Here is a 26,644-nt window from a genome sequence, read left to right as displayed (position 1 = left end):
TCAAACCTCCAGGAGGTGAGCCACTCCAACTTTCAGCTCAAAAATTAAAAATAATCTCTAATATATATCTTATATATATATATATTATATTAAAAGCCCAAAACGAGGCCTGAAAAGATTGTACCAACTTAAACGTTAAATATCTTAGTTTGACACCAACGACAAAGCCTTCATCCAAGGTGCTACAGTGAGCTCATCTTAGCATTGGAAATGTTCTTCGCGCCATGTTTCCTGCCAAACTGATCTCGAGGAATGATTCCCCTCACCTTTTGCTAAGGCTTAAACATGTTGACTACCATTCTGTTGGATCGCCACCTTTACAGTGGCACGTGATTAGCAAATGAATCTACTTCCATTTGGTAGTTCTTATGTTTTAGTGCTAGCACAAAATTCTTCAATGTGTGCCAATCCATACTCCAAACCTTTGCCTAAATGTTTTGCCGCTCTCTTGATGAACTCAAAGACCGACAATTGTAACTGATTCATTCAGTGGTTTGATGAGCAATAATTGTAATGAGGCTACAAAAAGATGGGTTGCTTTTTCATGTAAAAAGTTGCCAGTATAGGATACAACAAAACGAGACAAACCATCTTCTAACCTAAATGGAAATATATTCTTTTTACCTTTTCACACCATTGAAATTGCTGATCCTCGGCCACGTGGCTGGTGCACTGGCAGACGAGGGTCTGAAAAGCAAACATGAAAGTATTAGCATTTTTGGTAAAATGACTCTGTCCATGGAAGTGCTGGCCAAAAGGTTACCATGCTATGCTTTAAAGCAGAACATTCCAACTTAACAGTTCTCGAGGATTAACAGGCTGTATGGCAAGGCAATCAAATTAATGTATAGGGTTTGGTGGCATTCAAAAACAAACATCAGAACTACTAAGGCAGTCTACATGACAACCTAGCTTTCACTTCTTAAGAAACTAAATAACTATCAAACTTTTGCTTAAAAATTAGTTTTTGTTGCACACAATATAATTGTTTCACAACGTGAAACCAAATATAATGACATTTTACTAATTCTAACTGGTCACAAGGTGGAATTTGAAATAGACCATATTGATCCCCCTGGTTGCCTGTTTTACCTCTGTTCTCATAACATCATTGGGAGGGGGCTTCCTCTGGGAAATATTTGCCACAACATCTGGATATCTTACTTACATTTTGGCAGTATGATTTACGCTTTGCCATGACCCCTCTTTCTTTACCAATGAAATGCCTTTGTGATTTATTTTCAATGAAATACCTTTCATGGTCAGTCCATCTAATGTTCTCGGTTTTACTTATCTGCAATTTTTCTTCTGTTTCCTTGCTTCATTTTGCTCTCCAGTATCACACAAGAACCCTTGTTTTCTTTTGCCGGGTTTCAACCATCCATGGCATTTCCTTTAAACTATTTATTGAAGATCAACACAGTCTGTTGTCAAACACTGTGTTCATTTCTTGGGTCCCCCGAGGAAACCCCGTAACAACTAACCGCTTTGAGGAGGGGTGAAGATTCTGGGACCACTCATCCTGATGCAATTCAATTAGGATTTAGCTTTTATGGAACAATAATAATACTAATGTGTGCCAGAGTGGCTAGATCCCACAATCTCCAGTGCCTTACAGGGAGTGATGACTGCACCAATGTGATATGCATTTTCCCTTTTAATCATAATTGGTCAGTTAGACACTTCCGATGGCCATTGGAAATTTCATTCCTGTAGAGTTTTTGAGTGACCAATTCCATTTTTGCCACACTGTACAGAAGGACATACCGCATAATATGGACCAGGAATATTTGTTTGATAGAATCAGATATGTCATGCTCATCAGCATTCGCAGAGGCCAACAGTGTTTGCAATTCATGACACATGCTAATATTCAACTCCTGGATGAGGTCAAAGGCCAAGAAAACCACCCAAAATGCCATAATCTCCAGTTAATCATAGAACTGACAAGACTCTTAGTTTGAATCATAGGCTTTGAGATTTGAAACAATGGCACATAAATACATACAAGTTCAGTAGCCACCATCAGTCCCGAAAATAATAACTACACCAACAGTATGTCCACTTCAAGTAGAAGGCAAAACACTCAAATTCAAGATCCACCCAGCTTCTTCAGACCCCTCTGCCCAGTATTCTTTAACCTCATTACCTATAAGGTGACCCCAAACCAAAAACAATCCATGACCCGGGTTCGCATTTTTCTGAGAGTAGGCGCAGCCTCCTCCTGCAGATTCTTGATTGAGTAGTATACAAATCACACTTAGTCCTGGAAATATCTTTATGAATCAGAACCTTTGCTCAGAATATACAATACACTCAAACTAGGCCCTTTACCCTCTGCTCTTATCCTATTCCATTCGAAGTTACTGTGTTTCATTGTTTTGCAGAGCAACAACAAACATAGTTAAATTCTCTTTCTCTCAAGATATTGTTACCAACACTTCGATAACTGGCTTGATCCTAATGCTTCACAAGCATATGAGTACCGCGTGATTCAAAAACTGTAAACAGGCTTTTCAAAAGTTTTTTTTTTTAAAATTCTTTTCACACTTGTTACATATACAGAGGAAATAATAAGGTCGGTAAAATGAGAGGATGGCTACACATCGAGAGGCCACCCCACTACGGTAATCCCAGACCAGGTTTACTTTTAAACTTGATTATTTGACAACAAGACAAAGTCCAAGTCCATCATCTGTATAAAAGTAATGTGAAGTGCAAGGCTTTATATACTTGTTCCTACAGATAACCTCATAAAGCAGCCGTCCAACACTGGTGTTGCCCCCTAAAGGGACTTTTTCAAGCCAATACAAGTAACATTACAAGTGCTGCATGAAGAAATTAACAAGTTACTTACCTTCAGTAATGCCTTATCTGGTAGAGACTCCATTTAGCTGAAGATTCCTTCCCTTAGAATAATCCTCTTGTGTCAGACTGGATCTGGAATCAGTGCCCTTGTGTGCAGGCAGGTTGCATAGTTCGGCTCTATGAGGCAGCGTCTGTGCCGGAAGCGACATGCCTATATAGGCGCCAGCCCAGAGCGCTGACGTCAGTTTCTTCTCCCCACTTTCTACACCAGGAGCCAGGAAGAACATTGACTACTAGTGTGTGGAACTAGGGCCCTGAAAAGGGGGCAGCCTGTACCTAAAACTCAGTTCACAGAGCGAGGAAGATGGGTGCGTCAGTAAGAAATCTGCTGCTAGACAGAGTCTCTGCCAGATAAGGCGTTACCAAAGACAAGTAACTTATTCATCGGAGAGAAACTTCTAAAGGTAAGGAATCTGCGGCTAGAATAGATACCCAAGCAATACTCCCCGGAGAAAAGGCTACAAACCTGATTTAGACATGAAAGTCCTGCAGGACACAGGACCCAAGAGGAAAAGTGCCCATTTTGACGAATCGGACTGTCCAGGCAGTAGTGCTTGGCGAGCATTTGAAAGGAACCCCCACTTTGCAGCCTGACAGATGTCCAGAACCGGATCTCGGCGTGTTAACGCAGTGGTCGCAGCTTTTACTCCGATGGACTGAGCACGCAAGCTCCCAGGGTTGCTTCCTAGCCAATACATAGCAGATCTTAAGGCAGTACACAATCCATTGGGAGATGGTTCATTTTTGCACGGCCTTCCCTTTCTTGGCTCCGACGTAGCCCAGGAAGAGTGGATTGTCCCTCCGGAACAGTTGTGTGCAGTCAAGTTAGAATGACAATTCTCTTTTTGTGTTAGCCAGTGAAGTCTCTCCTCTTCCTTAGAGGGCTGGGGCAGTAGGCAGAGTGATGGACTGGCCTATGTGGGACGGAGTTACTACCTTTGGCAAGAAGGAAACGGCTTGTCTGGGTAAATAGATTTAGAGAGGCGGAGATGACAGCACCTGCTGACTGTCCAAGCAGATGTAATTGCCACCAGAAAGGCCATCTTGATGGAAAGAAGCATAAGAGGGAAGTTATGAAGAGGCTCAAAAGGAGCGCACATTAGTAAAACAACCAAATTGAGGTCCCTTTGAGGTAAAACAAAGGGAGCTGGAGGAAATGTGCTGAAGACCTTTAAGGAACCTATTTACAATAGGTGACTTGAAAAGGGAAGTCTGATCTGGCACCCGCAGAAAAGCGGAGATAGCAGGCAAATAACCCTTCAACTTGCTCAATGCAGAACACTGCTGGGCTTGGGCAAGGATAAATAAAAGGACTAGGGAAGGAGGTGCAGATAAAAGGGTCAACCTGTGTGTCTATACACCATGCCAAAATGTTGCTTCAATGGCCGGTATATACAGTCTTGGTGGAGGGACGCTGAACTGCCAAAATAACATTATAGAGATTTTAGGTGGAAGGTCAAAAGCTGTCAATTGTAGCCACTAAATCCCCACGTATGAAGGCGGAGCATTGGCAGATTTGGGTGAGGAACCCTCCCCTGTTGCTGCGAGAGGAGATCCTCTCAAAAAGGGCAGCCTGATTGGAGGACCGATTGCCATGCTCAACATCTCGGGATACCAGACTCTCTGAGACCAGTCCGAAAGTCTCAAAGCGAGAGCCACCAAGGAAACTCCAGTGCTCAGAACTGCTCACATTGGGCGTTCTCAATGATGGCGAACAGATCTAACCAAGGCTCTTTCTACTGCTGAAAAAGACCTTGCACCACCTTCAGTTGGAGACACAATTTGTGATCTGCTAGGCATCTTCGGCTGAGTTTGTCCGCTCTGGCGTTCAGATAGCCTGCCATGTGTTGAACCACCAGGGAGATGCCATGATGTTCCAGCCAAGTCCAGAGGCACAGAGCCTCTTGACAAAGGGTCCACAACCCCACCTCACCCTGTTTGTTGCAGTACAACATGTCAGTAGTGTGGTCCATAAACACTTGCACAATAACACATTCGATGGAGGGTAGAAAGGCTTTCAATGCCAGCCAGACTGCTCGGAACTACAAGAAGTTGATTTGGAGCCCAGATTCTGCCAGAGCCTAGAGTCCTCTGACCTCCACCCTTCCCAGATGACTGCCCCTTCCCAGGAGTGAAGAGTCTGTCACTACAATCGCTCTGGTTAGGGAAGGGAGAAAGGTCTACTTCTGACCTAATCATGGTTCGTCAGCCACCGCTGCATATCTTTTCGAATACCCTCTGAGATCTGGACCATATCAGAGATTCCTCTGATGCTGCGTCGAGTGGAACTTCAGGTCCCGCTACAGAGCCCACATATGCGAATGGGCATGGTCACAAGCAGGATGCAGGAGGCCCAGCAGCTTCAGAGTCAGTCTCACCAAAATCCAGAATAGAGGCTGAAGCTTCGGTATTATAGCCTGAATATCCTGGACTCGCCACTTGGAAGGATAAGTCCAAAACTGCACTGTGTCCAGAACAGCTTTGATGAAAGGGAGCACCTGAGAATGGATCAGGTGTGACTATGGCACGTTGATAGCGAACCCCAGCAAGTGCAGGATGTTGCTGTAGCCTGGAGGTAAGAGATGACCTCCTGCGGCGAGCCTGCCTTCAACAGCCAGTTGTCGAGATAGGGAAAGACTGGAACCCCTTATCTCTACAAGTGAGCTGCAACACCGCCATCACCTTGGTGAACACCTGAGTGGAGCTGGTAAGGTCACAAGGGAGCAGGCAATCTGAATGTACTCATGGACCACCGTGAACCACAGGTAACATCTGTGGGCAGGCAGGGCGGAAATGTGGAATTATGCGTCCTGCAAGTCCACTGCTACCATGCAGTCTCCCGAGTTTAGGGCGGACAGGACTTGCGAGCGTGCGAGCATTTTGAATTTCTCCTTTTTCAGGAAGAAATTTAGAGGGCACAAGTCTAGGATAGGAAGAAGGCCTCTGTTCTTTTTGGGTACCAGAAAGTAGCGGGAATAGCAAACAAGAACTACTTCTGATGGGGGCACTCTCAAGATGACTCCCATCGCCAAGAGAACCTGCACTTCGTGGTGGAGTAATGAGATGTGGTGTTCCGCCAGCTTGTCGCAAGTAGGCGGCATGGGTGTGGGGGAAGTCATAAAAGGGAGGTAGTAGCCCCTTTGGACAATCTGTAGTCGGATGTTATCGACCTTCAGTGGAGCAGATGATGGCGCATTGTGCCTCCCACTGGGTGGCCATGATGGTCGGAGGGCAGACTAATTGTGCTTGGAGGCTGCTGCTACTGGTGGCGGGGGGGGGGGGGACTGGTCTGACCTCTGGCTACCTAACCCACAAGGCCTTTGGGTGCCGTGTCCTCGGTCACACAAAGACTTAGACGTCTGCTAGCTGTGGTGGCTGGGCAGTTGGAGACAATCATTCCTAAGTCCTAACCCAAAGGAGTAGGGCATAGGCTTCGACCCCAGTCCACACCAGAGTCGGCGTCGGACGATGCCGATCTGGCTCCATATCAGAGTCAGGGGACTGCCCTACTGGTGGGTGCTAGTGGGGCCGGGGATGTCTGAAATGAAGCCACCGCCAGGATAGCCCAAGGTGTCTCAACGGGCACCAGTTCAGATTCATCCATGGATCCAAGGGGGCCCGACTGGCTCCTGGGGGCGAACCCACCGGCGGAAGATCAGAAAGGGCCTCTCCCTAGCTCGCAGGGCCCAAAGGCACTCCAGCGGGGACGGGCCGCCCAAGCATGAGATGAATGGCCTCAAACTTCACAAAGTTGAGCATGGGTCACTCCGGCTCCTGGAAAGTCAGGGAGACACGGAGATGTTCCATGCGCAACGCAGAGCCAGGCCTCGAATGCTGATGCTCCCTAGTCTCTTCAGATGTCGAAGGCCTCTTTGCCTTCTTGCTCTTCTTCCATTTATGGGACTTGCCTGAACACCTGGACAACTTTGACTGTGACGACGAGCGCTTGTAGTGGTTGCATGACCAATCCCTAGCCCTTCCACTTGATGGGGACTGAGACCGTCAAGGCGTTGCATGTCGAGCAGCAAGTAGCTTGAGGGACCACCCCCTCAATGCCTTGGGATGCATGGCGCAACAATCGACACAGGTCCTGGCATCACTGTTGTGCTTGAGGCACCAAAGGTAGACGAGGTGTGGATCCATCCCGGACATTTGTTAGTGACAGGCGCCACAGGACTTGAAACCAGCCTTCCTTATGAGCATCCCTGCCACACCAGAAGACAAAGTCTGAAAAATCTTTGAAAAAAGGGTTGGAAAAGGTCAGTCAAAAAGTGACTGGAGGTGGCTCCTCTCCGGATCGACACGGACTGGTGCAAAAAGAAAACAGCTGCTATCAGCGCGCTGGTGTGGCACCTGTATAGGCACCATGCTTGTCCCTTCTGGGACAGACGACCAAGACGATGCCACGCAGAACCGAAGGATGGCAATGACAGAAGTTCAGGGGTACTGCTCACAAAACATGTTCCGGATCCACTCTGACAGTTGGGATTATTTGAAAGTAAGGAATCTGTGGCTAGAAGCCTCCATCAGAAGTTTGACTGAAGGTAAAGATGGTGTCACACATATTTTCAAGTGCAGGACTTGGCTGAAACTCATTTCAACCATCTCATATTGCCATCACTGGTGGCAGTGTGCCAAATCGTATAGCAGAATGAGTTTCAAATTATATTGTCCTCATTATTTTGGCAGTGTATCATTACATTTGATTGAGCAACAACAATCTATCCACTGCTACCTTTGTAACAGTTCAATCAGATATGTAGCAATTAAGCAACTTTAAGCTATGTCATTGTCAATGTGCTGGGACTACTCCCACTGTTTGGATTGAGACTGTTCATTTACAACATGGAAAATGGAAACTCAATTATTATACTGCTCAGAGACATGAAAAGGGACACATTTTCATGAAATTACATGGCAGACCGTGCTTCTAGTTTCGTAGTCAGGGTAACTTGAAACTCAGGAAAACTTCTCAATAATAGACTTCTGAAATGGCATCCACTGGTAATACAGGGTTATTCACATTGGTTTCGCAAGGCTGGTCAGACTTACTCACCCAACACTAGAAGCATCACCATCCTGAATAAGAGCACACATTTAGACAAACATCCAAATACAACCAAATAAATAACATAAATAATTGTACAGGCGAAGTCTTGCTATGTCTTGCCCATGTGTGAATTTCACATGGGAAAGCCTGAAAAATCAATGGTTTGAAAAAGCTATTCTGGGGAGTCCAAGAAGGGCAGGGAGGGGGGCTTACACTAGTCATGCAAGGTCTTACCTGGCTATAAAACAGTTGTATTAAGGCCGATTCTTGCAATACAGTAGTTTTCATTTACAAATAAGTGCTAACTTCATCTCACATCAAATGGCAACAAAGAATGTCTGTGCTGTTTTCATGACTACTTTCACTCCCATACTTGTGGTGACCGGTCATACAAATCAGATGCCTTCTATTGATGACAGAGGAGTAAGATTACCCGACGCAGAATATCCTTTTACAAACAGACTTTCTGGAGATTTCAGAGGGAGATACATCAACTTCCTCCCACAATGCGTAGGGAAATAAAAAGGTACTGCAGAAGACTAGCATTTCATTGGAATTCAATGTTTCAGTACCTCTTCTGTTCGGAAATAAAATAAGTGACTAGTTCAATTCACTTTAAGGCCCAGCTGCAGTTCCTGGGTACGACTAGTGGCGACAGATCCTTTATGCTATAATGGGTGAGCAGTGGATTGTTTCAAAGAACAATAACGAATAGAAGTGAACTAGAGTTTGGAATCTAACACTGTGTTTCAAGCTCTTACCGTGGGATCAGAAACCATGCGGTAAAAAACACAAGAAGAATCTGTTGAAAGGGAGCCAGGTCTTCGATTCGACTTTGTGCACCTTTCATTCCACACCTTAGCGGATCCAACTACTTCCCACCTTCCAGAATTCAGAACGTAAGTCGACAGAAAACCTTCAGACAAAACATGGAATTTTACAATAATGGCAATAAGAAAAACTTCAATGTTTTACTTTGACTTCTGACATATTGTTCCCTGCTCCTAGAAGCACTCTTCATCAGCCATGTGAGTCAAGGGGTAAAATGGTGCAATGCACTGACATATGGTCTAAATATACATCATTTTGACTAATTACATTTCAGGGTCTTCCTGTTATAGGTATGTGTTTAGCTAGCCTGGTAGAGAATTTTGCAGGGTCAGGTCTACTACTAACAATGCTCTTCATTTCATTGTTCTCTGCATGAATCTACGCCAGGATTGTATGGAAAGAAGAGAGAAAGGAGAGTCTGCAAGTATAATAGGGTCAGGGATTCCACATCTACCTGTCGCAAATACTAGAAATGCAGTGGATACTTGTGCAGACTCTCTTGAATAACAAAGCAAGTGGTAAAGCACAAGGTGGAACCATAGTCACACACAATTCCAGAACACAACATGTTTCACAGCCTAAAGGAGCTCACCGTTAAACAAAACAAGAAAAGAAGAGGCTGCATCTCAATATGCAGGTAAAAGAAAAGGGTGTGACAGAATAAAAGTACCAGATGATTTGGGGGTAGAAGGAAAGGGGGAATGTTAGCAGTGGGATTCAACAGGACTGAGCGCATAATGACCAATGAGGCCTTAGGGTAGAAGATATCCTAAGCCTATACGATTTTGGGTGATCATTTGATAGCCTAGAGGAATGGCTTCATGCAGGACTGGATCCATATCATCTCCCAACCATGATTCAGTTATGAATAGTGTGTCTGGTTTCGTGTCAGTGAGAAGGTCGTAGATGTGTGGTTTGTTTTCAGAGAGCGATTGAGCATTTATTAGTAGACAGTTTAGAGAATGTGCTTTGGTCACAGTGAGACTTTGTTTTGTAGAAGAGTGATCAGTATTGTGTGGGTTTGTAGCAGGTGCATTTTTAGTGCTGGTGTTAGCTGTATTAGGATAGGAATTGTGTAGCTGTTCTGTAATGTGGTCCTCGTCCAGCAGGCTAAGAAGGCATTTTGATGGGTCTGCCTACGTAGGTGGTAGAGACGACGTTTGAGAGCAAGTTGGTGTGCTGTGTTGTACTTGTGGTGTAATCTTGTTGTGCAGTGGACATGGAGAAGCAAAGTTGTGATGTGTGGCACATTGCTTATATTGTTTGCGTTTGTTTAGGGTGGAAGGTGTATGAGTTAGGGGTGGTGGTGCAGCATGTGGGTCATGTGTTAAGTTTCTAAATTGTCCAATGGATGAGAGGCTGTTAGAAGAGAGGTGCTGTGTTGCTGTATAAGTGTTAGGTGTGGTGTAAGAGAGAAAGCTTGGCATTGTAGTTTGTTAATTTGTGTAGAGTGAAAGGTGGCTGTATGATTGTATTTTGTGACTGTAAGTACTATGAGGGGTTGTGAATGAGAGATTCTGTTGTGCTTGTGTGCGTGGTAGGTTTTGTTTTTGAGGAGTAGTGAAAAAGGTGACGATGGATTTGTTTTACGAGATGGAGTGGTTTGTATAGTAGTGTTTGTGAGTGGAGATTATAAGGTAAAGGGGGTGGTGATGTGTTTGTGAGTAGAGTGCATGTTGTGTGTAGGAGGGGATGAGGTAGAGTTAAGAGTGTTTGACCTAGACTCGATTGCTGAAAGAGTTAAAATGCGTAGTGCTGCGGAGTGTAAGTGTTGTGTTGTGTTATTCTAGTAGAAAGAAGGAGGGGGTGTTGGTTGGAGAAATGATGGAAGGCTGAGTATAGGTTTGTTAGTGATAAAAGGGGGTCTATTAGGAGTAATTAGAATAGGGAGTGTGTGTCTGGATGGGTTGAAGTTAAGTATGGTATGGAATTTGGTTGTGCTAGTGATGAGTGGAAAGGTTGGTATAAGATAGAGTTGTGTGCTGTTTGTAGGTGATGGTGGAAATGTGTGATTGCTGGGATAGAAGGGTATATAGGTGTGGTTTTGTAGTGTGTGCTGGTACATTGATTTGTGCATAGGGTTGCTTTGTAAATGTGTGGAGTAGATTTGGTGTGAGTGTGTTACTCTGGTCATGGATGGGGTGGGGTGTATGCTGATGTATGGGAAAATGGGCAGCACTTCTGGTCCTAGTCCCCACCAGTCTCGAACAGGCTCAAACAGCCAACTGCCCTTGTCCTCTAATCCCTTAGCCTCGATGCCCGGGCTGAGACGCCCTGATCCCTGGCCTTTTATAGCCCTAGTAATCAGGTGACCCCTTCAGCCAATGGGAAATCTAGACCTAACCCTAACCAATCACAACACTAGCCCTAAACTATAGAACCAATAGGAGACCAAGAGCTTACAGCCAATCATAGCCCTAGTCCAAGCACTCAATCAGGCACAAAATCCTAATCCCTACGTCCAATAGAAAGCCTAACCCTATCCTATTCCCAACCCTAGTCCCAGCAATTAATCACACAGGAAACCCTAATCCTTATTTCCAATAGAAAGACTAACCCTAGTCCTAGTCCCAACCATACATTAATTGAATCACTGACCCAGGAACCAATCGGAACCCTCAAATAACCAACCAATGAGAACAATAACCCTAATCCAATAGAAATACCAGATACAACCACCAATCAGTGCACACATGTACTGTCAGTGCGCCCCCCGATAGCAGAGCTCTAAAGTGGGAAAGGGGGGTCATATGGACCCCCCCCCACAGACATCCCCTAGCAGGTGGGTTCAGTCACTCACTGCACCTGCTTGCAAGGGGGATCTCAAATCCCCCTTAAAATGCAGGTGGTTTGCCACCTACACAGTGAAACACGGAGAGGCTGCTTCAAAGCTGCTCTGTATTTCACTCAAATGCGCTGCCCCCAGACAGCACGACTTTGCAGCGCATTCAATATAATTCAGCACATTCTCATTGTTTACGCAGGGCGCATCTTTTGAAAGGTGCATCCGGTGCAAACAAAGAGAGCACGCCATATTGTGTAATACGGCCCCTGGGCCCTTACTCTGATGTCTGATGGAAGTCTCACTGAATTCCACTTATTGTTTTTTTTTGATGTGACAAAATATAGGTTTCGAATTCGCTGTGGCCTTGGAACACGTGCTATGTTTGTAATGAGTGAAATTTGTATGGCAAGAATGTGCTCACTATAAAGTTATGATGTGCTGGTTTGAAATTGTGATAAAGCTAAACTTTCAACAAAAAACTGTTTTGCAAACACTGTGGATTACAGTGGTGTTTCTGGACAACATGCATATATCATCAGTGGCTTACAGCTTCCACCACTTTAATCTGGGAGTTCTACACAAGTTCGAGTTGCACTCACCTGTGATATACATTTGCCCCAGAAAATAAGTTTTAGAGGCCTGTCTCATTTTGCATGCACAGGTGCAAACATAATAAAATCATAATGTAATGAAAAGCAAAGGAAGAATCCAGGATCTGGATTTGCATAAACAGGGAACAAAAAGGAGAGACACTATGTGCTGAATCAGTTCTAACTGGACAGAGAAGCCAGGTTCCTCGCCCGCGGCACATATGAAGACACCAATAAAGAGGTAATAAAAAAAATAAAAAAAGACCACTAACCGTACCATGTCTCCCCATTGCTCACACACTCAAACTTACTTTTCTTATAGTTCATTTTCATCACTGTTTACACTACGTCACTCCACTTCATACATGCAACCTCCACTAGCCCTTTCGGGCATACACAGACCACATTTATGATGTAGACTCTGCTCCACCTATTCTCTGTCAGGGGAGCCCTTTGTTTTCTCTATATCTCCTCCTACCTCTTCCAGGCACTCCATGAATGTTACAACCCTAGTTTGCATAATAGGCCATGTCTTGCAGTACAACGGAGCATAAATACTATGGAGGACACCGGGGACATGGTGCACCTACTATATTTTCACTTCCAATAAACATGTAAATACCTGCTGCATTGTGTCCCACAGCCAGTACAAGATTTGAGCAAGGGAAGCGCTTATCGCTTGAGGTTTCCGTTGATGGGCTGATGTCGGGGTTCCACGACACATGAACCTCCCTGTCAAAAAGAAAGAAATCACATGAAAAAGATATTACTTAGAAATCACCCTACAACTTCACAAGGCAGCACGAGGCTCCTAAAAAAAAGCCCTCCCTTGGCTTCCAGACACCGATAGGAAGACTCTTGTCTAGGCTCTCATCACCAGTCGCCTGGACAATGAGAACGCTCTGTTGCCATCAGTAAACAGCACCTTGCTGTCCAAGCTGCAATCTTCCCTCTCGCTCGCCCTCTTCTCAGGAAGCTTCACTGGCTGCCGATTAGAAAGCGTGTCATTTTTAAACTCTTTTTGAACCGGCCATGGCAGTCAGACCGACTGTCCGGACGATGGACGAAGCCATCTGCGGCTTGGATAGGGGAGATGCTGTGTGCTTGCGCTCATGGATCTCTTGGCCGACTTTCATATGGGATCCAATTTGTCATATATCTGGAATAGATAAAGCAACTAGAAGACGTGATGCAGCGGACAGACATTCACAATACAATTTCTTTTTTTTTTAGCATGCCTGACAACAAAACGAACCATTGAAATAAATGTGATGTTCATTACAGTCTTAGGTATAAGTGATGGACTAATGTGCAATTTTAACTTCTGGTACAATAGGGTAGCAGAAGGTACACCTATTTTTTGCCAAGGAGTGATAAAATAAAAAAACTGAAAAAATTATAACCTACAGATTCGATTTTCATTATGTTGATCATTTGTGTGGGGCTGGGGTTAAGTAAATGTGGGGAATATAGTCAAGTATTCCATTAAAAAAAAATTAACAGACCCAAGTGTGTCGATTCGTCAGTATGTAGATGATGCAAAGTTCAATCTTAAACTGGAAAATATCCATATCTGCAGGACGGTCTCAGTTCCACCTTACTCGTGTGTGTGAGGTCATGTCAATTACTCATATAAAATCCAGCGAGCCCAATGTGGCGGGAGGACACCTTGGGAATCACAAGTATTGAAAAATCTAGGCATTAAAATACTACACACCAGACCAGACATAATGGATGCCAACATGGGGGAGCAATCTGTGAGCTTTGATCATCTGTTAAATTCTGCAAACCACTGCCACTAAGCATAGTGAGGCAGATCGCCCTCACCATGATGGTGATGCTACCTAGAATGCTCTACTACGTTAGCAACGTACCATCCATTACCAATAACTAAACACGTTGGTCATCTCCCTGTTGTGGAAAGATGATTGGAGCATAGAATGACTTAAAAAGAATGAAGTTGCCACTAAATCCCCAGTTTTGAGTATTATCATATGGCAGCCCAATGGTTGGCAAAATGGTTGTTAGAGGACCCAGCGGAGAAGCCACTTAGATTTGGCCTCAGAGACAACCGGATGAGAAATTGCACCCCTTTTTAATCCCACACACCCCACCATGAAGGGATCATTAGTCTTGGCAGACTCTTTGATCCTACTGTGGAAGCAATAAAAGTACATGTAATTGTGAGCCCCTACTCACCTCACATCCCCCTGAGAGATTTGTTTACAGAACCAAGGTTTAATTCACAAGAACTGACCCAATGCATAACTGTAACTATGGGCGACTTATATAATGCTGTGATATTACACATATTCACTGATCTCATGGAGACTTACATTATACTGGCTGGTCTCTTTGTTGCCTATGGAGGTATGATGGGGAAACTGCACGATTTATGGGGCCCTGCGACATCGTCAGAGCCTGACTACAGTCATAACATAAACACCATACTGAAACTGGCTAATAGCCGCAGAGCTATTACACAGATATATAGAGCACTGCATAACAACTTTGATGAGGGGGACTTCATCTGTTACAATCAAATTGTTGACTGACATTGGAGATGACTTAACGGTCAGGGAGTGGGGCAAAATATTAGAATTTCCCTCACAGGTTTCCAGGAACCCAAGATGTAAACTCCGCAAGTTCAATTTTTTGCATAGGGACTATATGACTCCCAAACAAATTGGTTTGATGGACCGAATGGCACAGGTACTATGAATGCCCCAGATGTAGAACTGACATTGCTGATCTATCACATGTATTGGTCCTGCTCAAAGGTTGGGTCGTTTGTGGGATTTATGGCCGGCCAATAATATGGAATACACAACTGGTAGAAGGGTGCTTCTTGGTCCGAAATGCTCCTGTTGGGAATATGTTATTGACCCAAGAGACATAAAATGGTAAGGAGGTTAGTGGACCTCCCATTAATATTATCAAAAAGGTGCATAGCCAATTATTGGAAATTCGCCAAATGTCCAAGTACGCTAAAATTGTCATCCTTGATCAATCAATGGGCTGAAATAGAATTGAAAACATTATGATCGAGCAATTGTAAAGGAATAGGCAAGCGTGAACGCATGCAACAATGAGAGGTGTATTTAGAGCCGAGTCTGCTGCTAAAAGCCCTTATGCTTCTTGATTATGTTTGTTTATTTTCCACTATGTCATTGTATCACCTCGCAACACCTTGCTTCTTTTTTCATGCGTGATCGGTAATGCCGCATGTACTTGAATTATTTTGTGGGTTCATCCCATAAGTAACGATTGTTCATCATTCTTCAATTAGCAAGTTTGATTTGTTTATACTTTGTTTCTGTACTTTCTCTATATTCTTTGGAAAAACAAAAATAAATCTAATGAAAAAGCCAAATCCAGCTAAAAATGTGTTTTTATTATTTACACTCCTCTTCTTTAATTCATTCGTAGGTCACAATACTTTTCTCACTGGCTTGCTCTCCCACGCTTATTTCACTGGCCCATTTCTTAGGTTACCTAGTGTACTTTATCGTCCTTTTAATTTTTTCATACTCATGTTTTTTAAAAAAAAAACACAGTTGTGCTTGTTCTAGATGTCTTTATTGGGAAGAATCGTGCTAATTTTTGCCTAAGGCAGATTTCTGTTCTGCCACCCAGTCTTTTGTCATCTCCAGATGGCACGGAGGAAACAAACTTCAAATTAATTGTACTCAGTCAACCATCGCGCAGTTAAAAGCTATTTTTCATTTTGCAGCACATTTGGTGCAAGTACATTTGACCGCAATAAATCTATTTTGTATAAACTAGCATGGCCCGCTGTAGAATCAGAAAGCGATGCAAGTTGTGCTACACCACTTTCAAAGACCATATTCTCGCAACTACATCTTAAGAAATGACAAGAAAATCAGGTTACTTACAGATCCAAGGACTAAACATATCCAATGTTCACCAGACAAAACTTTCAAATTAGGCTTTTTTCATTAGCAGTTCCAGGACTATTACATGTGTCTCCCATCAAGTTCAGCCCTAGGCTTACATTGTTATCTTCTCACAAGACTCTTAAAACACATTTTTAATTGGCCATTTCTGCTTCCACTTTGAAGTCGAACTCTGGCCCCGTGTCTTGTGGTGCACTTAAATCAGCAAATGTTACTCCTAAGTAGAGGATTCAGCTTAAACAGGAACTTTATACAGATCTCAAATAAACACTTAAAGTCTTGATTATGTATACTTTATTGTTTTCCTAAATATTTTGTCATATTCAAAGCATTAAGACACTGCAGCATTTTAATGCTTTGATTACAGCAGCCAATGTGAATGAAAGTCAAGGCAAAGTACAATCTAAGGAACTCAAGGATATATTTTTAACTCTGGGACTGGTGTATTTTAATAGTTTAATTAGTGCGGGGCAGAATAGTTAGGGGAGGAAATGAACCCTCGTATAACTGGTTAAGCCCACAGCAACATATACCGGAGAAGCAGAAGCTGGAACTCTAGCAAACCGTGAAAGAATAAAAACAAAGACACAAGAACACAGACGATGACTGTTAGAACACTAGAGAGGACATGCCTTACTAAACAAAAACAGCAGAAGGGAACCAGGAGATAGGTCATTCATTTAACATCCACATGCAAGTATTAAAACAGGTAATCCAATTAGATTCCCAGCTCCGAGTTCATCCAAAGACAATCTACACTGTCAATCATCCGCCCGCGACAATCAGCACAATCACACAGAAGGACAGATCACTACACATGTACCACAGAGTCAAACAAGACACCAAACAACAGACTACACCTCCACAACTAACACAGGCTGAAGGGAGGGGCACTTGAGCTGCACCCCAGACTACGAAAAACCCCACAAACAATCTCCAAAAATACATCAACTCTGCGGGCCTTTGGGAAGCACCTGACAACACTCCCTCAAGCCATGGAACTTGATCATAGAGGAAACTCGTCACCCACTCTACAGTTGCTCAGCCATTGTGGCAAGGGTTGTCTAAGGAACACCCCCCTAGAAGACCACTGTAGGCAAACTGAACTCACAAAGGCTATTCACTGAAAAGCATTAAGAGGTCAAGTAAGTGGAAAACTAGAACGGTCTAAAAACAAGGGTATACTAGTATCATAGGAAGTGCTCCTTCGCAGTGTCTTGTAGGAACTACTCTGATTAGGGATGAGGGGTTGTGTGAATGAGTGCAAAACTGGTTAGAGAGGAGGGTACGTCGGATAAAGAAACAAGTGGAGTGGTGATGTGGGAAAGTGTGAGGATCATGCTTTTAGGAAGAGAAAGGAGGGAGAATGATACAAAAGACTTCAAGAGTGTAGCTGTGAAGAGAGAGGAAAGTGTGACACACAGGAGAGAGCAGGTGCAATTTCTGGGTAAAAGAATACTGCATGAATGCCTAAGCTGCCAGCAGTCGGAGTGTCATATTACCAGTACAAGGATCAACTGTGGCACAGTTGCTACAGTGAGTGGTACTGATATGTTTTCTCGATTAATATTCCAGAAAACGGCCTGGGATATACTTTTTAGACACCCTGGCATTGAGAACTATCTCAGTATGCCAACCCAAGGAAGAAAGCCAGTTGGACAGCTACAAGCCTGCAACTAACTAAGCAGTATCTAAGTGAGAAATGTTTCAAGTAACAATCAGATATGTACGATATCACATGGATAATTAGTGGTACCCAACTCCTTTTTAGGTCTCGCTGAGTCAGTGCATGCACTGCTCTGCGAGGCATTTTGTAAGCGGGTTTTAAAAGTGCTACCAAAGGGTTGGCCACCAGCTTGCGATTGCGCGCACAAACGCGCGCGCCTTGCTCCGCCTCTCCAATGCAGCGCGCCTTGCTCAACCCCTCCCCGACCACAGAACGCATCCCCGCGATCGTGATCGCTTTCGCAGCCGCGTCGTGTTGTTTAGCTGTCTTCCTCGTGCACTTCTCTCCCCAGCGTTTTTAGCTCGCCGGTATGCTTCTCCCAATTGCCTCCGCTCCTCCCGCGCTCCCCATATTACTTTCACGTCCCTCCTGCCCTCTACCCTCCTTGTTTCATCTATTGTAATATCTTCTTCTAACATCTACATGAGGTCTGAAGGAGGTTTTGGTAACCATGTACGAAGTGTTCCTCTGCTGCGAAGACATTTTTACATTCTAACATAGCGCCCCCCCCCCCAATATATATATATCCACTCTCTTTGCTCTCTTCTCCCTCCCCCCCCCCCCCGATGCCTTGTGCATTATTTGAGCACCCACTTGACTGCTGGAGCGAAATTAAAAGTGCATGCAGAGGCGGCCGATTTGAGTACAGTCCTCTACGCCTGTGAGCATTGGACTCTGCTGGTTTGAAGCTCCATGCACTCACAAGCACGCCAGAGGCTCCCGAACTCTACGCAGCTTGCACTCCTTCTGAGAGGATCTCCACTCAATTCAATTCAGGAAGCTTTATTCGGTTCATAACATGTGATGACCATAAAAGCACACAGCAAAACACAGAGATACAAAGATACAGACTAAAAAGAAACACATTTAAAAAATCATACTTTTCCTATAATAAATAGCTTTACAAATAAAACTTGCAGTATAAAAACATATATCAGGGGAATTCATATTAAAAAGCAACCTCATTGCATCTTCTGTATTAAAAATACCATATTTTAAAAACATGGGTTTTAAAAATGTAATCCTTACATTCAAGAACAGAGTGCAAATAAGCATAAAGTGCATACTGCTTTGTTTGGAGTGTCCGTCGCACGGGCAAGGGCCAACAGGGTATCTTTTTTGTTGGGGGAAGGCCACCAAGACATGCACCATTCCTAGCCTTAATCTGGTTAGGACAAATCTATGCGCTGGGCGGGTTACCATGTTCAGGTACTGCTGAAAACCCTAATTTTCAGTGAATTTATTATATAGTTCAACAGTAATAGAGGGACCAGACTCAACTAAACGTTTTTGGGTTCTAGACAACAAAAAGGATTTTTTCATATCATGTTTGACTAGAACTCGTGGGGAATAACAATCTAATAACAAGTTCAACCCAAAAATAGCCTGACAGCTCTCGACAACATACTTAAGCCAAGGGATTTTCATACAGTTATCTAATTTAAAACAGTCCTTGATAACAAGTTGGTTGAACTCAGTCTCTTCCTTAAGCCAAATTGCTTTGTAAAGTGACAGGGGTCTAAGGGAAACAAGGTCACTCAAATAGGCAGCCCCGACCTCTTTATGAATTAGCTCTGTTGAGGCAGAAGCGGGAAGACACATTAGTTTCTTGAGGAAGGTGTTTTCTTCCCTCTGAAGACAACCAACGTTAGAATAACCCCACAACCCTGCCCCATATAGGGCAATGGAGACAGTTTTGGCCTTATATATCTCCATCATGTCTCTTATTCGTCTATCCCCTATTTTTGCGGCAAATTTAAATATGCCGTAGGAACTTTTGGCCATTTTAGTTCTTACATTTATTAAATCCTGGGCCCAGCTACCATCGTCCGAGAAAGTGACACCCAAATAGCAGAAATTTCTTACTTGCTGCACTTTCACTCCTTCTATAAAAAAGGCGTGGTTCTTACTGGGCTTAGGCCCGCAAATCATAATATGAGTTTTACTTTTATTTATCAATAGCTTCCTCTCCCCTATAAATTCGGAAAACCGATCCATCAGGCGCTGCAAACCAATAGGTGTCCGAGATAGGAGCACAGCATCATCCGCATAAAGCAGAACCGGCACACCTATCCCGGTAACCTGAGGAGCATCAGCCTTAACTGTTTTCAGGATGGTTTCCACCCCATTAATAAATAAAATAAACAACAAAGGGGCAAGGACACAGCCCTGTCTAATTCCCCGTTTCACACTAAAATTCGGGGTACACTCCCCATTGACCCCATATCGAACGCTTGCTTGCATCTTGTTATATAATCTAGCAAGGAAGAAAATAATTTCCTTAGGGGCGCCTAATTCTAACAAGACTGACCAGAGAAGCGGATGATTAACTAGATCAAAAGCGCTACTTAAATCAGCAAAGCAAAGATACAAATTGCCACGCATAGCCTTGGTATACTTGCCGATTAATAGTTCTAAGTTGAGGCACTGGTCCAAGGTTCCACGGCCCTTTCTAAAACCATATTGGGAGTTGGCAAGAATCCCATTCTCCTCTGCCCACGCTTCCAATCAAAACAGCAACACCCTGCTCATAATCTTCACCGATGAATCCAACAGGCTAATCGGTCGATAATTACAAGCTAAAGCCTTATCCCCCTTTTTATAGATAGGGACAATAATTGAGTCTCCCCATGTGGGCGGAATCAAAGTGGTTACCGCTGCATTGAGGACCAAAGTAAGTATCGGTCCCCAAATCCACGGTACGGCCTTATAAACATCAATAGGGACTCCGTCGGGCCACTGGGCCTTTCCCCCCTTGCTAGCCTTAATACTGCATTCCACCTCACCGAGGGAGATGTCTAGTGGAAGCATGGGCCAATGCCTTTGCTCATTATCAGTCGAGACACTATCTTGAAAAATAGATGAGAAATGTGACACCCAGGCCTCACTTCCCACATGAGAAGAGAGTTGGGGAATTGTATCATGTAGGAAGGGGGAATTAATAGTAGACCAGAATAAGCGGCTGTCCAAAGTTTCTGCCGCCTGAGTTAAGTTATCCCAGGCTTCCTGCTGTAGTTCTTTTTTCCTTCTAGTTAGTGCCATTTTGTAATCATATCGTAAGAGTGTGACTAGATTCTTGTCCCTTGGGGTAAGGGCTAGCGCTTTTTTAAGTTGGGAAAAAAGGGCTGTACAAGCATGATCAAACCAACCCTTACCTCTCATACCCGGCTTATTTCCCGTAAATATATTATTAATAATCAAATTGATATTAATAAAATTAGTCACAACGGAGATAGCTGAACACCCTGGTGTTAGAATGGTATTAATATCTTCCAAACTTTTAGATATGATTATAGGCACTACTACTGCAGATTTTTCCCGTTTCCACCTAAGCCTAGTTCCGTTAGCTCTATGCGGTTCAATATTAGCTATGGTTCTTGGCGCTTTCTGGTCTCTGCAATTCCATGACTCAATTCGCATGGTAATGCAATTGTGATCACTCATGCTGAAAACATCCTTTATCATGATCGAACACTGGGGCATTAGACTAGATGAAACCAGAATATGATCAATGCTAGAACTGGCGTTCCTCCCAGTAAATGTAGGGATAAAATAACCACTAGCCTCTACATCAGGCCTCACCAGCTCTAAATCATAGGTTGCCATTATACTATTAATGGCCTCCCCATAGGTGTTATGTGGGAAATGAGGCGTATTTTCGCCACTATTGTTTTGTACCCCACAAGCCCTAGAGGAGGACAAACTGCATATTGTAGAATTAAAATCACCTAACCAAATAAGAGTAAGAATGCATTTTGCTTCTGCTACAAGCTTCACGAGGGCACTATCAAGCTCAGCTATTACTTTGTGCCGGGAATTGTTAAAAATATTATTATAGAAATTTATTAAAAGCACTTCAGAACCTTCTGTTAGTCGCACCCAGAGAATTTGGGAATGGGTACCAACTGTTAGATTTTTAACAACCGTCAACTTAAGGTCTACTGATATAAGAGAAAGCAGTCCCCCCTTTGCTCTTCCATGTCTAGACTCAGTAGCATCCAAGCTATAACATCTATAACCATCAAAGCATGGTTGAGCAGTACACCAGGATTCTTGAAGACAAAGAATATCATGTGATCTAATCAGGACCTCCCATCCCGGATTGTTTTCCTTAGAGGCCCAACCGGCTATATTCCAGCTAGCAATAGAGATACCCCTATGTGAGCAGTTATTAAGCTCATCTTGAACAGTATTGGGGATGTCTCCATCACAGCATAGATCAATCACAGGCACACCCAAGCTGCTAGCTACATCATTAATCGATTCCAAATTACCCCCAATAACATTTGCTACTACTGATCCACTGTTAATAGTTCTCAGGTTATCATTAAACTGGGGATCCTCATGAGCTAACTTAAATCCATCAGAATGTTTAGACAGACCGCTAGGAATAACGGTCGCCTGAGACCTGAATGTCTTCTGATGTCAGTCATTCTGATCTAAGGAGCTCAGGGATTGGTATCTATTCTGAACAGGGATTTCAAAAACTAACCCGTAATTGGGGGATAATAATCTATTTCTGTTTATGGTATGATTAGGAGGGGGGACTCTATCCCTGTTACTAGCATGGGGCAGCTTACTAAGATGGTTGTAAAAATAACCCAAAGGTCATACAGTTATGTCAGTCTCATTCTGTGATATAGAGGCTGCTCTTAGCAGGACCGTCGCAACATGCTGAGGGTGTTGAAAATTAACAATAACACAATCCCCCCTACATGACTTCCTTGTGTTTCCTATCCAGCTAACCCTTCTTGTAGTTATAATTTGATCAAAGAACTTTACCGGGAACCCACAATGCTTATTTAGCCAGAAGGTTGTTTTATTTTTTAGTGAGTCCTGCGACTCTAAAGAGGTTCTAGTCCGGCCAAGATCTAAGCAGGGGACATTGGATAGGACAGCAACATAAGGTGCACACTCAGGTGGGAGGTCTACAGATCGGTTGTTGTTGGGTGCAGCTTCCCTAACTGATATAGCAGTCATAACAGGCTCCTGCACAGTAGTGCTTGTATTACAAGCCTGTAGTTCACTCTGACTTGCCGGTGCAGGTACTACTTGGACCTGCTTTGTCCGACCACCTGCTCGTGTGGCTACTTGCACAGAACAGGCGCTTTTATTAGTCGGTTTTATGGCAGATTCAGCTCTACTACCATCCTTCACTGAAGGCCCATGGTGTTCCATCTTAGTCATAAGCCTATCTAGGGCACTCCCCAATCTAGACACTTCGGCTGTAAGTTCGTCTATTTTGGTGGTTAATGGCTTAACAATCAGCTCAAATTTACTCTCGATATTACCAACTAGTAGATTAAATTGCTCGGTATTAATGGTAACTGAATTGTCCTTAGCCAAGGTCCCATTTTCACAAACAAACAAAGTTCTTGGATGCAGGTTCGGCTTTTCTTCTAGTAGAATTTCCTCCCCGTTTGTTAGTTACTTTTCTGCATGCCCTCACTGCACGCGGTGCCAACGGGCATTGCTGTGGGACAAGCTCCGGTACTACCAATAGATCTTCAATCAAGGCAGAAACCGCTGGGGGATCAGAAACTGCTACAGGTAGAACTTCGGAATCACAATGGGTGACCACGGACTTAACAGTGTCAGTTATTTTTTCTTCACGGGGTCCCAAGGACAGGGGCAGAGCAGGCAAATTATCTCGCCCTAAGGATTTTCTGCGGTCACTGTTTATCTTGCTTACAACTTTGACCAGATAGTTATCCATGGTTGACTTTTGTTTGGTCATAGTGGCATTAATTGGATTACACAACTACTGCGCAACAACAGGCTATGTGTTGCAGGGCTGTTAAACTGATATACGCCAATCCCCTGAAACTGGAGGCACACATAGCTCACAGGAACTATCAAACAATCACGAAGAGCTTACTGGATTCTGGGAGCGACGACCAAAGGGGATGGCCCAGCCCGGCCTCAATCGGTCCTCTGAGGGCCACAGAGGGCCCGCCCTTTGCCCGGGCTTAGCCCGGCGCCGCCCGCGCGCGTTCTCGCGGGACGAGGGACCGAGCCCGCCTTTAAGCGCCTCCTGGCGCGGGATTGTGAGGCGTCCTGCCCCTAGGAATGCTGGGGGTTGTGGTCCGGTGGAGCAAAGCCCAGCCCCAGTAGAGCAGGAAACACCAGCCAGCCAGCTGAGGACAAACAGCACACCCATCTCTCCACCCATGTGAGGTACTTCTCACAAACTAAGCGAACCACCATTAGCTCAAAGCTTGGGCAGCAGTGGCAATTACCACAATGATAAGCGTATTTTAAATCCGCACGCCAATGTTTCTTGCAAGCGATGGGATAAGTTACCGCATCACTTCTCTGAAGTCATTTTATCTGTTCTGTGGCATCTCTTATGTCCCTATCCTGTCCTAACCTTGACTCCTTCCTGCAGGTTAGTGTATAATGCAAAACTGCCAGATCGCACAGGCCATTGCCATCTTTTCATGCCCACTTGCTGTTTAAGCACATTTGCACACACTGAAATAAAACAAGAAAATAACTGTTCTTGAAACGTAAAGACCTGCTCAGTAAAAAGGTTGTATTTGAACAGAATTCTCCTGTGAGTAATTATACCGGAGTTACCTTTTTGAGAGTAGGTCTTTAAGTTGGCCGGGTCCTGCCGGTGCTGAGCACCGGCAATTCTTAAAAGAAGGTGCTGAGAACTAATCCCTATTGGGCTCTCTGTTTTTGCCCTCGCCCTCACCCTCATGATGAAAACATGTTAAATCTGCAGTAACACCTCCCATCACTGATTTGATGTTACTTCACAGAGACTCGTCCTACTTCTTTCACAGACTCATTTCAGAACTGAAGCATTTTCAATATAGTTATTGCTTATTTATCTTGTGCAAGTCAGGTGGCGCACTATGCTAAGCACAGATTTTTAGATTGCATGTTTCAAGCCACGTCTTAATTCAGTCGGCTATGCTAGTTTGAGGCCCACCCTCCCACCCCCTGTTTTTTCATCCCACTTGAAGCCCTCATTGTGAGTGCAATTTGAGCTCCCCCGGGACGCGGGCTGTGCCCTCCGGGCACCCTGCTCCTGAGGCGCTCTCCAGAGATCGCGCTGGTGCCAGAGTGCTACTAGTCCGCATGGAAATCTGGATATTTCACGGCAGCCCGGTGGCTCTCAGAGGCAAGTAGGGCTGGGACAGGGACAGTTGGATGAAAGCCGGAGCCTGACGTGTGACTGACTCTGCTTCAGCTCTCCCTGCCTGCCAGATGTTATGAAATCTTGCTAAACCCCCATAGCTCGTCTCCGTCGTCTCCCAGCACTGCTGTGCCCCTTCGCCCCCCCTTTAACAAGCAAGAGGGTTACGAAGCCCGAGCCCTTGCGTCATCAACGGGGACACCTTAATGAGGCCAGGAGCAGTGCATTCTGGGGTGTTTGGACTGCTTTGCTCGACACCAGTCAGTGTATTTTTAGCGCTGCATTGCAGCTGAAGTTTTTAGAGGAATTTCTGTGGATGTGTATAGCAAGCATCCTTGTCTGTTCTTGGCACTGAACCATCATTTCCCTGTGGATTATTTTGGGGGGGTTTTATGAGATGCTCTGCCCACTGGGCTTATCCCACTCTTTTGTTTAATACTGTGTGGTGGCTACAGTAAATAAACAAGCATTGGCATAGCCAATAGGTCTCACCTTTGGGACCTTATAAGTATTTAGCCATGCAACAGTTGATGTTGTTGCACCAAGGATATTGTGCTGCATAACTAAATACTTATAAGGTCCCAAAAGCGAGACCTATTAGCTATGCCAATGCTTGTTCATAATAGAAAGGCACACTCAAGAACACATGGAAACAATGCATACATTTTAAAGATTTATTTTAAAGTCAAACCCCTATCCTAGTGTATACACTGATCATAGCACATATGACTAAACAATCAGAATAGTAGCTGCAACGTTTAAGAGCATTATGAATGGCAAAAAACATTGCAACATAGTGGCTAATGTAGAAATCTTTCTTCAGGTCAGTATTTACAATCCCACCCTCTCCTCTTTGACCAAATAAATGAGTCTTCGTACCAAAGAGAGGGCCAAATTTAAGTTTTCACAGATGGATTACACCTGCAAACCTGTTTTGAACAAGGAGGCTAACGTCCGGTGTAAGGGCATTGCTGCTATACCATATGTGTTGGAAGGCAGACTGGTAATCCCACCAAGCGAAGGCTAAATGCGCCTCCCGTTAGCCTCAGCAAAAGTAGTTGAAATGATTCAGCATAGCTGTCTCAGTCTTCTGCCATGATGTTCCGCTGTATCCAAGCTCACACTGTTCTTTAGTTTATTTAACGGTAGCTGCTCATTGGTGGACTTTTAAAAATAAACAATTAGCAAAACAAGTCACCACTAACTTATTACTTATTTACATTCTGGGAAATCATGCCCTTTATATAACAATAATCAAGAAATGAAACTATATTTTTTTTATGGAACTCTTGTTCATAACTTAAAACAATTAGGAATTCAATTCAGATTGAATACCATTAATATATTCAAGCAGACGTGATTATCACGTTGCAATGAGTAATTACATTAATAGAGATACATTCTACATCTGTCACTTGTCTCTAAATAATCAACGTATGTAGCTCAGAAAAGAAGGTATCTATATGGAGAAAAAAAACATGACGATTATAGCATTGCAGAAAAATGTATCTTGACCTAGGTTAGCAAAAGACCTTGGGCTGGCTATGGTAGGTAAAGAGTGAGCTAATCAATCAATCAGCATTTGTATAGCGCAGCATTGTCACCCCTAGGGGTATCTGGGCTCTGTGAATGAAACATCTCCGTATAAAATCCAGGTCCGAAACCAGCAGAAAGAGGAAAAATAAAAGGTCAGAAACGAGCAGGAAAGGGCAGAATAAAGAACAGAAGCG

At 43.9% G+C, this 26,644-nt stretch overlaps 1 protein-coding gene across 1 annotated transcript in view; it reads right to left on the bottom strand.

Moving 5' to 3' along the window:
• The window catches only part of PSMG1 (proteasome assembly chaperone 1), a 65,349-nt gene that overhangs the window by 23,512 nt on the left and 15,193 nt on the right, over positions 1-26,644 (bottom strand). Inside the window, exons 2-4 of the mRNA XM_085621253.1 lie at positions 12,747-12,856; positions 8,680-8,834; positions 625-687 (exon numbers count right to left, since the gene is read on the bottom strand). Coding sequence (XP_085477379.1) covers positions 625-687; positions 8,680-8,834; positions 12,747-12,856 — 328 coding nt within the window. The remainder of the gene's footprint in view (positions 1-624; positions 688-8,679; positions 8,835-12,746; positions 12,857-26,644) is intronic.

This window comes from Triturus cristatus, chromosome 8, assembly GCF_964204655.1.
Source record: "Triturus cristatus chromosome 8, aTriCri1.1, whole genome shotgun sequence".
NCBI classification, from domain to species: Eukaryota; Metazoa; Chordata; class Amphibia; order Caudata; family Salamandridae; genus Triturus; species Triturus cristatus.
Note: the sequence above shows the minus strand (reverse complement) of the source record. Positions and strands in the feature narration are given on the sequence as shown.